Source organism: Astatotilapia calliptera, chromosome 11 (assembly GCF_964374335.1).
Source record: "Astatotilapia calliptera chromosome 11, fAstCal68.1, whole genome shotgun sequence".
In the NCBI taxonomy this organism is placed as follows: domain Eukaryota; kingdom Metazoa; phylum Chordata; class Actinopteri; order Cichliformes; family Cichlidae; genus Astatotilapia; species Astatotilapia calliptera.
The window spans coordinates 14785317-14798711 of NC_137432.1; the positions used below are offsets into that span (position 1 = coordinate 14785317).

Here is a 13395-nt window from a genome sequence, read left to right on the forward strand (position 1 = left end):
TTAATAATGTCTCTTTTTTTTCTTTAAAGTAGACCAAATGTCCACCTGTTGAAATGTCACTGAATACCTTTTATTCACACAGCCTCCACTGGTGAAGTAAATTTCCTGCTATGCTAAGTTTCAAGTATTTGCATGTACTTGGATGCACACAGGATGTAGGTTGAACATGGTGATCATAACAGTCATGGTATGTTCTCATCTGCAAATCAGATGTAAAAGTCTGGGAATGCTTTGCCTACTGAACATAACAGCCTCACTCTGAGTGTAAACAGGAGAAATGAATATTTTCATGTTTTCTGCTATGAGGGAAGTGACAGAAATACAAATCCAGCTCTGACTCAGAGAGGGGATCATATCAACATCAGTGTGTCTACAGAAAACTCCAGAGTGAGGGTAGAAGTCTTTTCTTTCTCTTATTAGAGGACACATTTGTGCAAAGAGTCTAAAGTAAAGATGCTGTGGAGTCTGTTGTTCATCACTTTGATTGGTAAGTGGATCATTTGATGTTCCTGCCTGGCACAGTGATGTTTCAATGATCGTTATAAAGAATGAAAAAGATCAAATATAACAGTTCAGTTTTACTGTGAGTTGATCCAAACTGCTCGATAAAGCAAAAGTCGTTTCATTTAGTTTAAAGAGGATTTGACTTTAGTAAAGCCAGTTTCATTTCTGAGTGTTGAAGGATGGTTTACATTCTGTGCTTTCTGCTGTATTACCAAACAACAATATCAGAGCTGGCAGTAATTCACTCATTCTTACATCGTTCTCTGAAACTTCACAGGAAGATCAACTCAAAAGGATCCAGGTATGAGTGCATTTCTAATCAGTTTCTTCAGGTTATATCAAAAGTATGATGGTGCTTCTGTTCTGAATATACTTATTTGTAAAGTATTTAATTTTATGCCTTTTTAATTATTTTTATATTTTATTTTTCAATTCATTTATTTACTTATTGCATCACAGTAGACGTCATATCTGTGGGAATGTTTCATGTGGGGATTTTCTGTTGGACTGAAGCAATTTTACAAACATCTGTATAAATATATGTTATAAATGTCAATTTATATTGAATTATGTTCTATGATATGTGATCAACGTGATTTAGAAATAAATGCTTTGATAAACGTGCAGTCTTTGATATGTTTTGAGAGTCAAATTATTCATTTCATAAATTCTGATTAATTTTTATTCACTAACTGCAAAACTATTCAACATTTATAATGTAGTGAGGCTGCTTGGAAATAACCTGTGTGTGTGTGTGTGTGTGTGTGTGTGTGTGTGTGTGTGTGTGTGTGTGTGTGTGTGTGTGTGTGTGTGTGTGTGTGTGTGTGTGTGTGTGTGTAATATGTTTGCCACAAAAGATTCAGTCAGATCATGAAGTCATAATTCAGATTCATTATTTAGGAGTGAAAAGGAGATTTTTCCTAAAAAACACTAGAAGACCTGGTCTGAAGTATTATTGCCACTGACATTGTTTCTTTTCTTTTTTCTTTTTTTTAACTTTACTTTCAGTTACATCATCAGGATGTAGTCCAGGATGGGAAACTATCAAACTGGATGACAAAGTGGCATTTCAGTCTTCAGTCTACACAGTAAATGGTGTCAACTACACTGCTGACAGAGCTTTGGACGGAAATAAAGAAACATGTTCTAACACTGTAGAAAAACAGCCCATCAGCTGGTGGACAGTTGACTTATTGGGTCTATATGAAATTTCCTGCATCAGCATTTACAACAAAGATCAACACAATGTTGATCTAAGAGACGCTCACATCCTCATCGGGAACTCATCTGAGAGAAATGCTGCTGACACCACTGAGTAATACCTTCATCTTACTTTGAATCATTCTGTTCTCAGTCAGGCTCCAGCATGTCCAATGTTTTTAGATAATTTTATGAACATTTAAGTGCATTTAAATCCAGTAATACAGTAACACAGATAAACCTGTATCAGTCCTATCAGATGAAATAGGAGGTCTAATATGGTGTGATGTGGTTTGGAGTAATAATCAAGTATATGTGAAGAATATAAAAATCTTTATTTATTCTCATTTTCCTTTGTTGTTTATTTGTAGGTGTTTTCCTTCTTTCTAAAATGTTCTCAGACAGCAGCTCACATTTATTATCCAGCTGTTCGACTGTCTCCACTGTTTACAGCATGATTTAATCAAACAGAGCCAGAAACTCTTTCTGTACATCTGTCCAACCTTTTGTCTTTGTTTACAGGTGTGCAACAATCAACACAAATACCAAAGGAGAAAATAAAACATTTAACTGTGTAAATGGACCAAAGTGGGGGCGTTATGTAACTGTGTACAAAAACACACCTGGGCTTGTGATTCTGTGTGAGGTGACGATGAAAGGCATAAAAAAAGGTACAATAAAACATTCTTACCCACTAAGTTAACTGGTCAGTCAGTAGAGTCGATATAAATGTGTAAATTAATTGCTTGATTGATTGCTTGCTTGATTGATTGATTGATTGATTGATTGATTGATTGATTGATTGATTGATTGATTGATTGATTGATTGATTGGTAATACTTTATTCATCCCGAGGGAAATTGGGTTAAGGCTGCCGACCTTTGCCAGCGCCATCATACCCTTCCGACCATACACACATTACACAGCATCACATGGGGAAGTCAGGTCAGAGAGATATAACAATGGAAAATGCACAACATGAGGAAAGATGAGGAGAAAAAAGAACTCCCCCCAGGCTGAGGTCCAACAGCGAGATCAGTTTGAGAACAGAAAAAAACACCTCAGCACATGAGTGATCACATCTCACAACATAGAAGACATAAGCTTCAAAGGCATTTGGAGGGGGTGGGGGGTGAGTGCAGGTCTGTGTCAGTGTACATGCGCGTGTGTGTGTGTGTGTGTGTGTGTGCGTGTGTGTTTTCTGTGTTCAGCCGAGAGAAAGTGTTCCTTCACCCGGTTAAGCAAAAGTCAACAATCTTCGATCAACGCGGATGGCCTTAAAGGAGGGACAAAGAGTTTTGACAACAATCCTGTTATCATGGAAGAATTTTTGTTGTTCCAGTCAGCTTCAACCTTGGCAGGCCTTCAGCTGGCACCAATCCTCTCAATTCCTGTTGTTCTTCTCCAAGATGTTATCCATTTTGCGTTCAAAACACAATCTGAGTACTCACAGCCCTGCCCATTGTCTATCATGTCGGGCAGCCTTATGGGATTTTGAACAGCTGTAGCCGCTTCTTTTACTTCGATAAGCCAGGTCCAATCAGCCAGAACTCTGTTATCGTGGTTCCGAATTGGTAGATGTCATTCAATGTCCTCCATCGAGAGTGTCGCCAGGCACACGACGCAACGACCATCGAGTATCCTGCAGCAAACGTCTCCGCAGGACAATCGGGCTCTCCCAAGCTCAGCAGGGTATCAATTCCATTACGGGACCAGTTGATCAAGCGCATAATCCTTTAGGTTTTAGAGAACAAGACTGAGAAACTCTTTGAGGGTTAAAGAATAAGCGAGAATAAGTAAGAAGAATTATGTGCTTGGATTAACGCAGCATGTTAGACACTCAGAAACACTGTTTGGTTTTGATGCTTCTAAGTTTCATTTTCTTGATGTTTTTCCTTTTAGAGCCCTTTAAACTGATTAAAGAGAACAAGACATGGGCAGACGCCCTGTACCACTGCAGAGAGGAACACATGGATCTGGTTTCCATCCTTGATAACGAGACCCAGGTCTGGGTTGGGTTGGAGGCTCAGAAGGCTGACACTCCCTTTGTCTGGCTGGGTCTTCACTACAGCTGCACCCTGCACCTCTGGTTCTGGGCTGATGATCATTGTGTAGGTTTTGATCAGTGGGCTGACAAGACAAGAACAGCAGACTGTAGCATAAGTGGTGCCATGAATACAAGTGGGAACCATTTGTGGTACAAGAAGTCTGTTTATGATAAATATAATTTCATCTGTGCAGTGTAAGAAGATCCATGGGTTGGTTTTGTTTATTCAGTTAGACAGGTGTCAGTAGTGGCTTGTTGGGTTGCAGCAAACTTTCCTCTAATAAATCAAAGGTGATGGGTTCAGGCTCAGTGTAGCAGGAAGATAAACAGTGGAGAAATTAAGCAGAACTTTCGTATTATAAACATGTTATTGTTTATTTTTAACAATCTTCTACAGCCTACTTAACTGTTGTCATTGCCACCTTTGTGTGTCTGAACTTACATTCAGTACAAACTCCTGTTGAATTTACTTTGATATGATAGCTATGTGAAACTAAAATGTTCAGAGTCTAGGTATTTCTCACAAATCTTTAGATTATAAAACATATATTATTTTGAACTTATATATTCTTTCATTAAAACATGATTTCCTCGTGTCTGTCATGTGTGAACCTGCTTTAAAAATAAAACTGTAAATGGAGTACAAATGTTTGTCAGTTTAGTTTTCACGCCTCACTATGTCATTACCTGGTGGATTTGTGGTGTGGACACTTAACTTAGTGAACACTGTAACTCAAGAATGAGGTGATGTTTGATTTTTGAGATATGCCACAGCTGCATCTCCTAAGAGGAAGCTCGAGGGGAAGCTCAGGCAGCCACCAGTGTGGTGTGATGTTTCTATCAAGGTTATTCAATGACTCCATCTGTGTTTCAGATCGTCTCCTTTAAACACACTGTATAATTCTACATATGTCTTGTGCACAGCAAGACAACACATAATAATAATAATCATAATCATAATAATGGCTCCGTAAAAGGCTTCGGATAGTAGTTGAAATGTCTTCATAGTTTTTATATGGAGAGAAATTTCTTTTTAAAAAGGCTTACAGATGTAAGTTTATGGTCATGAGAATTTGCATAATCATGATGAAGTAACTGACCTCCCAGCCCATTGTTCCTTCAGTGGGCTGGTTTCAGTCATTATGCAAATGTACTGTTTATAAGATTGGGGAAACCTGCAGCTGATACTGAAGAAGTCTCTTGGATGAGTGATGAAACTCTACGTCCAGATGAACAGAATCAACCTTTGGGGAATAATAAATATTATAATTATAATAATAATAACAACAATTATCATTATTATTATTATTATGTTGATGTTTAACCATAGAGGAAGCTGAGTATCTGTGGAGATATGTACTTCTCTGGCAGTGACTGACTGAGCAGCATCCTCTAACAGCTTTGTGCTGTGTAGTAAAGTTGTTCCTCTCTGCAGTGGTTTTGTCACAGTGCTGCTTTGGATACTGAAGATTCTCTGGAGAAGCAGAAAGTTTACAAGTTCAGAGGTGACCTGGCTGTGAGACAAGGAAACTATCAGGTACTGTCACTCATTCAATTTAGTCTGTGCTCTCTTACATCAAACACTTCATGAAAAAACATCCAGCTTAGTTTCAGTGAGACATGGAGGTCTTTCGTAACTGGTATTTTTTTAGCTGACAAACAAGTGTCCATTCATGACCATCAATTTACATTTTTATCAGCAGCATCAGTATTTGAATATTTCCACAAGGCTTGAACCTAGTTTTCTTATTTCCATGTTTCCTACCCAACAAGTCGTCTCATTAAAAAGGGGATTTTTGTGGTTCCATTTCACGCAGCCAAAAGTGCACAGATGTAGTGTTAAGATTCAAAAGTTGAGAAAGGGTACAAGAGGTGATCGAAAAATAACCACACTGGTCCGGCCGGGTGAAGTCAAACGAAGATTTTAATTCACACGTGGGAAGATCACTGGAAACAGCAATTGATCTTCGACTTACTAAAGCACAAACAATTATTTTATAACATCAGGGTTTGTTTACTGACGCCCCTTCATGCGTCACCGATACATTTTATACATAGATCAGATAAACACCACAATGACTTTTCACCCAGAAAATCATCTTCTATTTTCATGGCTGGTACTTTCCGTTCTTGTCTTAAAGTGAATTGTTCCTCTTTCTTGTCGAGACATAACTAATCTCTCCTCTAAATAAGTCTAACTAATGTGTGTATGTGTTGACCTCACATGCTCTTTGTGTCACCTCTTAACTGTCTGTGTCTCGTCCTCAAATGCTCTTTCTCAATTCACCTGTTGCACCTCTGACCTTTCACTAGACCAGAAGCTCACTGAGACTATGTGTATGTCTTCTACTAAATAAATGTTTTAACCAAGAACTTCTACTAAAACCTTAATATAAAATGATCTGATATATAAGTGTTTTGTAAGCATGTATTGCAATTCCTTCTATGGCTCCAAGTCACTTGCACAATAGATTGTCCGAACATCGCGCCGAACAAAGCTTCCGACCCCCAATTAATTGACCGAGCTCCAACTCTTTAATAAGCACAGATATGCATTATGTATAAAATAGTCATAACTGCACCTGAAATACAAGGTCAACATAATAACTGTATGCATAACATCTTAAGGCCATCTTAAAGCTATCTGTTACATTGTTAAAGCAATGATCATACTGCAGATTATATTATGCTGGTCAAATACTTTTTGTTCATCCCCACAATCCCCCTTTCGACCGCTGGCACACCAGAGGTCGATACATAGGTTGTTGTTCACTCCTCAGTCCACTCGACTACCTCCAGATCCATCATCGGCATCATGGACATAGGGGCCACCGCCCCAGGGTCCACTGCCTTTACAATCACCTTCTCTACCAACCTTCGGGCACAAGGAATGAGACAACAACCACAGGTCACCAAAATACCCACCAATACAGATAGAGACAACATAATTGACAGAGCAAGCCCCTTCCACTTTCCGAACACTGAGGTCATCCAACTCTCCAGCGGGTTGTCAATTCCCGAGTGGTCATGCATGGTTCTAGAGAGACTCTTTAGCCCCTCCAAGGCTCGCGTCACCGAGCCATCTGGAGCAGTGTTATTCGGGATAAAAGTACAACACTGATCACCGAACATCGCACAAACCCCCCTTTTTCCGCCAATAACATATCAAGGGCCATTCTATTTTGGACTCCCATTAATGAGGTCGGACCCATCTGCTCCGCTAACCCTTCCATCCCGTCTCTGGTAAGGTTAGAGAGCCTCAACAAATTATAGTGAACATAATTAATTCTGTCTACATTTTTGTTCGGGGTCACTGGAAAAAGAGCAGAAATTATTGGAAGATTCTCAAAACCCGCAGCTATTTGGTCTACGAGTTTATATTCATTCGGAACTCCTCTGGGGACCCCTATTGAGTCAATCCAGGTTGGCGAGTTCAGCCTAGGGTCATAAGCGTGTGTTCCCTCAATCCCGCTTTTGGACAGGATGTGTCTCTTCCGCCTAGCTGCCAATGTGCGTGTGTTGTGCTGTGGAATGTTTTTTACCTGATTTCCAATTAGCATAAGAGGTGCTCCTAGTCTCACCATCGCGCACGTCCCCACACTTCCCAGAGGAACACAAGCCAAAAGAGTCTTGTGCCCACAATAATAATAAAGTCCACTTCTAGCCCAAGTCCCAATTAAAGTGTTGGGATCACTTACATTGTTTGTGGTTCTTCCCGTCTGGGTAACAGCGCACCAACTTGGGTCGATTTCCCCCACGTTATATATTACTTTATCTGTGGAGAACTTAAAACACGTATAATTACCTTTTTTCGGCAAAAATGGTCCTACCTTTGTCCGCTTATCAACTGGAGGAAACAAACTGGATAACACAGTACAGTCTCCAGTACTCACTGCTCCTCTAGTCATTCGCAACATGCAATCATAACCCCACTTGTCCTCCGGATGAAGCGGAGCGGGCTCTGTGAACAACCGTGGTCTAGCAGAGGCACAAGCAACACAATTGGATACCTCTTGTTCCCTAGCATTTAGAGCCATCCAGTCCAGCCAGAGATTACTGTCACTGAACCCAGTGGCGCGCTCAAGCAGTGTATTTATTGACAATTTGTTTTTGCCTTTATTTTGTCATTTAATTCGTCTTCAAGACCCAATAAAGTCTTACTTGTTATCATCCATCGTTCACCTGGGCCTTACACTGAGTTTCTGTCTGATTTCTCAGACTTTTTATCTGGTTTATTGATCAGCTCAGATAAAATAATTATTGTGGGTGATTTTAATATTCATGTAGATGCTAAAAATGACAGCCTCAACATGGCATTTAATGCATTATTAGACTCAATTGGCTTCTGTCAAAATGTAAAAGAACCCACCAGACACTTCGATCCATACTCCAATATATTGTAATCATGCATTTCCACCCTCATGTTTAGACGCCTCTTTTGAGGTCTGGACACAGAAAGGTATTATTACTCTCAAAGACTTATATATTGACAGGCAGTTTGCATCATTTACTCAGTTGCAGAACAAGTTCTCTCTCCCTGCGTCACATTTTTTTTATTATTTACAGATAGGAATCTATGCTCGTCAGAGTATTTCCATCTCTTCCGGAAGAGGGGTCAATTTTTACACTCCTTCTGAGCTCCCCGGATTCTAAAAAGTTGGTTTCTGGTTTTGTGAAAGCCTTTTCTAAGTATTTAAATTTTAAATCTGACTTTTTGAAGATGGCATGGGAGGAAGAGCTTGGTTTGCTGATTGGAGATGAGGTGTGGGAGAGGAGTCTGTGTAGGATCCATTCTTGCTCTATAAATGCAAGGCATCAGTTAATTCAATTTAAAGTGCTTCACAGACTTCATTATTCAAAAATTAAACTGCACAGGATTTTCCCTTCTATCAGTCCGATATGCGATCGTTGTAAACTTGGAGATGGCTCTCTCACTCATTTATTTTGGACTTGTCCCAAATTGCATAACTATTGGTTGGACATTTTTAAATGTTTTTCTGGTATCTATAATTGCACATTAGAGCCGGACCCAATAATTGCATTGTTTGGATCTTCCTCTTCCCTTTTACACCTCAGCTCTGCTGCACAAACTACAGTTTTGTTCGGAATGGTAATTGCTAAGAAAATTATCTTGACTCTCTGGAAGTCTGATATTGTACCTCAATTCAAAATGTGGCTAACAGAACTGACTGCTCTACTACATATGGAGAGAATTAGGTACACATTAGCGGACAAACTTAGTAAGTTCTTTGATGTGTGGCAGCCATTTTTAGACCATGTATTAAAACAAAGTCCTGTTTGATCGATCACCAATAACTCGGCCTACCACCTTAGCGTTTTATTTCTGTTTATTCCCAGTGTTGAAGTAGTATTTTTGTCGATGCAGTGTAATCTTCTGTCTTCTTTGTGTGTTTTAGCCCTTGCTGTTGTGTTGTCTGTTGTTGTTGTTTTTTGTTTGTTTTTTTGTCTCTTTTTTTTCTCTCTTATATCAAAAAATCTCAATAAACATAATAAATTTTTTTTTAAAAAATGTAAAAGAACCCACCCACCACTTTAATCACACTCTAGATCTTGTTTTAACATATGGCATAGAAACTGAACATTTAACAGTGTTTCCTGAAAACCCTCTCCTGTCTGATCATTTCCTGATAACATTTACATTTACAATAATTGATTACACAGCGGTGGAGAGTAGACTTCATCACAGTAGATGTCTTTCTAAAAGCGCTGTAACTAAGTTTAAGAATATAATCCTCCCACTGTGAGCAGCTTCAATGCCCTGTACCAACACAGAGCAGAGCAGCTACCTGAACGCTGCTCCAACAGAGGTCGATTATCTTGTTAATAATTTCACCTCCTCACTGCGTACGACTCTGGATACTGTAGCTCCTGTGAAAACTAAGGTCTCAAATCAGAAGTACCTGAATCCGTGGTATAATTCTCAGATGACACTAAAGCAGATGACTCGTAAGCTGGAGAGGAAATGGCGTGTCACATATTTAGAGGATCATAATTTAGCCTGGAGAAATAGTTTGTTGCTTTATAAGAAAGCCCTCCGCAAAGCCAGAACATCTTACTACTCATCACTGATTGAAGAAAATAAGAACGACCCCAGGTTTCTCTTCAGCACTGTAGCCAGGCTGACAAAAAGTCAGAGCTCTTTTGAGCCAACCATCCCTTTAACATTAACTAGTAATGACTTCATGAACTTCTTCACAAATAAAATTTTAATCATTAGAGAAAAAATTACCAATAATCATCCCACAGATGTAATATTATCTACAGCTACTCTTAGTACCATTGATGTTAAGTTAGACTCTTTTTCTCCAATTGATCTTTCTGAGTTAACTTCACTAATTACTTCCTCCAAACCATCAACGTGTCTTTTAGACCCCATTCCTACAAAACTGCTCAAAGAAGTCCTGCCATTAATTAATGCTTCAATCTTAAATATGATCAACCTATCTCTAAAAATCGGCTATGTACCACAGGCCTTCAAGCTAGCTGTAGTTAAACCTTTACTCAAAAAGCCATCTCTAGACCCCGCAGTCTTAGCTAATTATAGGCCAATCTCCAACCTTCCTTTCATTTCAAAAATCCATGAAAGAGTAGTTGTCAAACAGCTAACAGATCATCTGCAGAGGAATGGTTTATTTGAAGAGTTTCAGTCAGGTTTCAGAGCTCATCACAGCACAGAAACAGCTTTAGTGAAGGTTACAAATGATCTTCTTATGGCCTCTGACAGTGGACTCATCTCTGTGCTTGTCCTGCTAGACCTTAGTGCAGCGTTTGATACTGTTGAACATGCTGTAGGTATTACAGGTACTGCACTGCAGTGGTTTGTATCATATCTATCTAATAGACTCCAATTTGTGCATGTAAATGGAGAGTCCTCTTCACACACTGAGGTTAATTATGGAGTTCCACAGGGTTCAGTGCTAGGACCAATTCTGTTTACATTATACATGCTTCCCTTAGGCAGTATCATTAGAAGACATAGCATACTACATAGCATACAGACATAGCTGTCAGACTGTACAATCAGAACTGCTCCCAACAAACATAGATGTTTACATCTGCGCTGTAACTGCAATAAGTTAATCAACCAATTCGCACTACAACCTGGTTTGCCTCTTATCTGTAGTTATTTTTCTTTAATGCAATAACTGTACAGTACTCTGTTTATAGTAACCATTGTCCTTAATGTAAATATGTAAGAAAAATTGTGTATGTTTCTGTTCTTTGTCCTGTGTACTGTTTGTTTGTATATGTGTCTTTCTGGCTTCTGTTACAACCAAATTTCCCCTTGTGGGACAATTAAAGGATTATTCTATTCTATTCTATTCTATTCTATTCTATTCTATTCTATTCTTCTATACATTTTCACTGCTATGCAGATGACACTCAACTCTATCTATCTATGCAGGAATGTCTTAAAGACATAAAGACCTGGATGGTCGCTAACTTTCTGCCTCCTAATTCAGATAAAACTGAGGTCATTGTACTTGCCCCTGAAAATCTTGGAAATATGGTATCTAACCAGATTCTTACTCTGGATGGCATTACCTTGGCCTCCAGTAACGCTGTGAGGAACCTTGGAGTCATTTTTGACCAAGACATGTCCTTCAACGCACATATTAAACAAATATGTAAGACTGCGTTCTTCCATTTGCGCAACATCTCTAAAATTAGAAATATCCTGTCTCAGAGTGACGCTGAAAAACTAGTTCATGCATTTATTACTTCCAGGCTAGACTACTGTAATTCATTATTATCAGGATGTTCTAAAAACTCCCTGAAAAGCCTTCAGCTAATCCAAAATGCTGCAGCAAGAGTGCTGACAGGGACTAGAAAGAGAGAGCATATTTCTCCTGTTTTGGCTTCCCTTCATTGGCTTCCTGTTAAATCCAGAATTGAATTCAAAATCCTGCTCCTCACATACAAGGTCTTAAATAATCAGGCCCCATCTTATCTTAATGACCTTGTAGTGCCATATCACCCTATTAGAACACTTCGCTCTCGCTCTGCAGGCCTACTTGTTGTTCCTAGAGTATTTAAAAGTAGAATGCGAGGCAGAGCCTTCAGTTTTCAGGCCCCTCTTCTGTGGAACCAGCTTCCAGTTTGGATTCAGGAGACAGACACTATCTCTACTTTTAAGATTAGGCTTAAAACTTTCCTTTTTGCTAAAGCATATAGTTAGGGCTGGACCAGGTGACCCTGAATCCTCCCTTAGTTATGCTACAATAGACGTAGGCTGCCGGGGGATTCCCATGATGCATTGAGTTTTTCCTTTCCAGTCATCTTTCTCACTCACTATGTATTAATAGACCTCTCTGCATTGAATCATATCTGTTATTAACCTCTGTCTCTCTTCCACAGCATGTCTTTATCCTGTGTTCCTTCTCTCACCCCAACCGGTCGCAGCAGATGGCCCCGCCCCTCCCTGATCCTGGTTCTGCTGGAGGTTTCTTCCTGTTAAAAGGGAGTTTTTCCTTCCCACTGTTGCCAAAGTGCTTGCTCATAAGGGGTCATATGATTGTTGGGTTTTTCTCTGTATCTATTATTGTACGATCTACTGTACAATATAAAGCGCCTTGAGGCGACTGCTGTTGTAATTTGGTGCTATATAAATAAAACTGAATTTAATTGAATAAAGTTAAATGTTAAGACTTTTTGTATTTTGTTCTAAATACAGAAGATGGCACAGGCAGGCGGAATGACAAAAAATAAAAAATAAAATAATACTGAAAAAATTACTTGGTACACATGAGAGTCAAGAGTAGTTTTATTTTTTTATTAGCATGTTAAATGAACTCTGTTGTACTTTTATTCAGCAGGTTATCAAAAATATAACATTTTCCCATTGTTGTATTTCATCAGGACAAGATACAGCATGTAACCTTTGTATTTACATTCTGTATGTCACATGTTAATAGTAAACTTTCCACGGGGACATCCCATGATATACTGAGCCTTTCTTCTTCACTCTCTGTGTGTTCATAAACCTCTACTGCATATGAAAAATTATTAAAATCTCTCGTATGTTTGCCTTTTATTATGTTTTTGTTATGGTCCTGGGTCTGTTTACAGAGCGGTTTTTAGATTTTTGGACTTTTGAGTTTGTTTTCTTTAAATCTAGACAATTTAAAAATGTCTTAGGGTTTATATTATTTCACATAAATCTTCCTCTTTGTGTAATCAGACTTGTTCTTGGTCCCTAGATTTTCTCGTCTGGACTTGCCGAGAACGCGAGTATGAACTCGCATACTCGACAATTGAGAAAGGCTCAATAAGTCATATATGGAAGCAACAGAGAACAATAAAGCATGTGTAATGGTTTCTTGTTCAAGACATTCTTGTAGAGAATAGCAATGGGTTTTGACAGTTTTGTTTTCACATGGTTTATATTAGACTTCCAGCTAAGTTTATCATCAATTATTACTCCAAGAAGTTTATTTTCGTACACTCTTTCAATTTCAATTCCATTAACCCTGATTTTAGATAAATTTTTCATTTATCTAGTGCCAAAAATAATACTTTTTTTTTTGTTTAAATTTAACGATAACTTATTTATATCAAATCAGTTTTTCAATATATTTAACTCCTTTTGAACTGTAGTCAGAAGCTGTTCTAGGTTTTTACCT

General features: G+C 38.7%; 1 protein-coding gene and 1 long non-coding RNA gene across 2 annotated transcripts; both read left to right on the forward strand.

Moving 5' to 3' along the window:
- Positions 1 to 256: 256 nt before the first annotated feature.
- Positions 257 to 4347, forward strand: LOC113032287 (uncharacterized). Its single transcript, XM_080307831.1, has 5 exons — positions 257 to 487; positions 782 to 805; positions 1513 to 1819; positions 2227 to 2375; positions 3607 to 4347. Exons 1-5 carry the CDS (start codon positions 454 to 456, stop codon positions 3948 to 3950), a joined length of 858 nt encoding a protein of 285 aa, XP_080163957.1. The 5' UTR covers positions 257 to 453; the 3' UTR covers positions 3951 to 4347.
- A 608-nt stretch (positions 4348 to 4955) lies between these two features.
- Positions 4956 to 13090, forward strand: LOC145431761 (uncharacterized). Its single transcript, XR_013912057.1, has 2 exons — positions 4956 to 5288; positions 12131 to 13090. It is a non-coding gene; the product is annotated as an uncharacterized LOC145431761 (long non-coding RNA).
- Positions 13091 to 13395: the final 305 nt, after the last annotated feature.

Coding starts and splice junctions, on each gene's coding strand:
- LOC113032287 (XM_080307831.1), top strand. CDS start 454: ATGCTGTGGAGTCTGTTGTTCATCACTTTGATTG. Junction 806..1,512: donor ATCAACTCAAAAGGATCCAG/GTATGAGTGCAT, acceptor CTTTACTTTCAG/TTACATCATCAGGATGTAGT. Junction 2,376..3,606: donor GATGAAAGGCATAAAAAAAG/GTACAATAAAAC, acceptor TTTTCCTTTTAG/AGCCCTTTAAACTGATTAAA.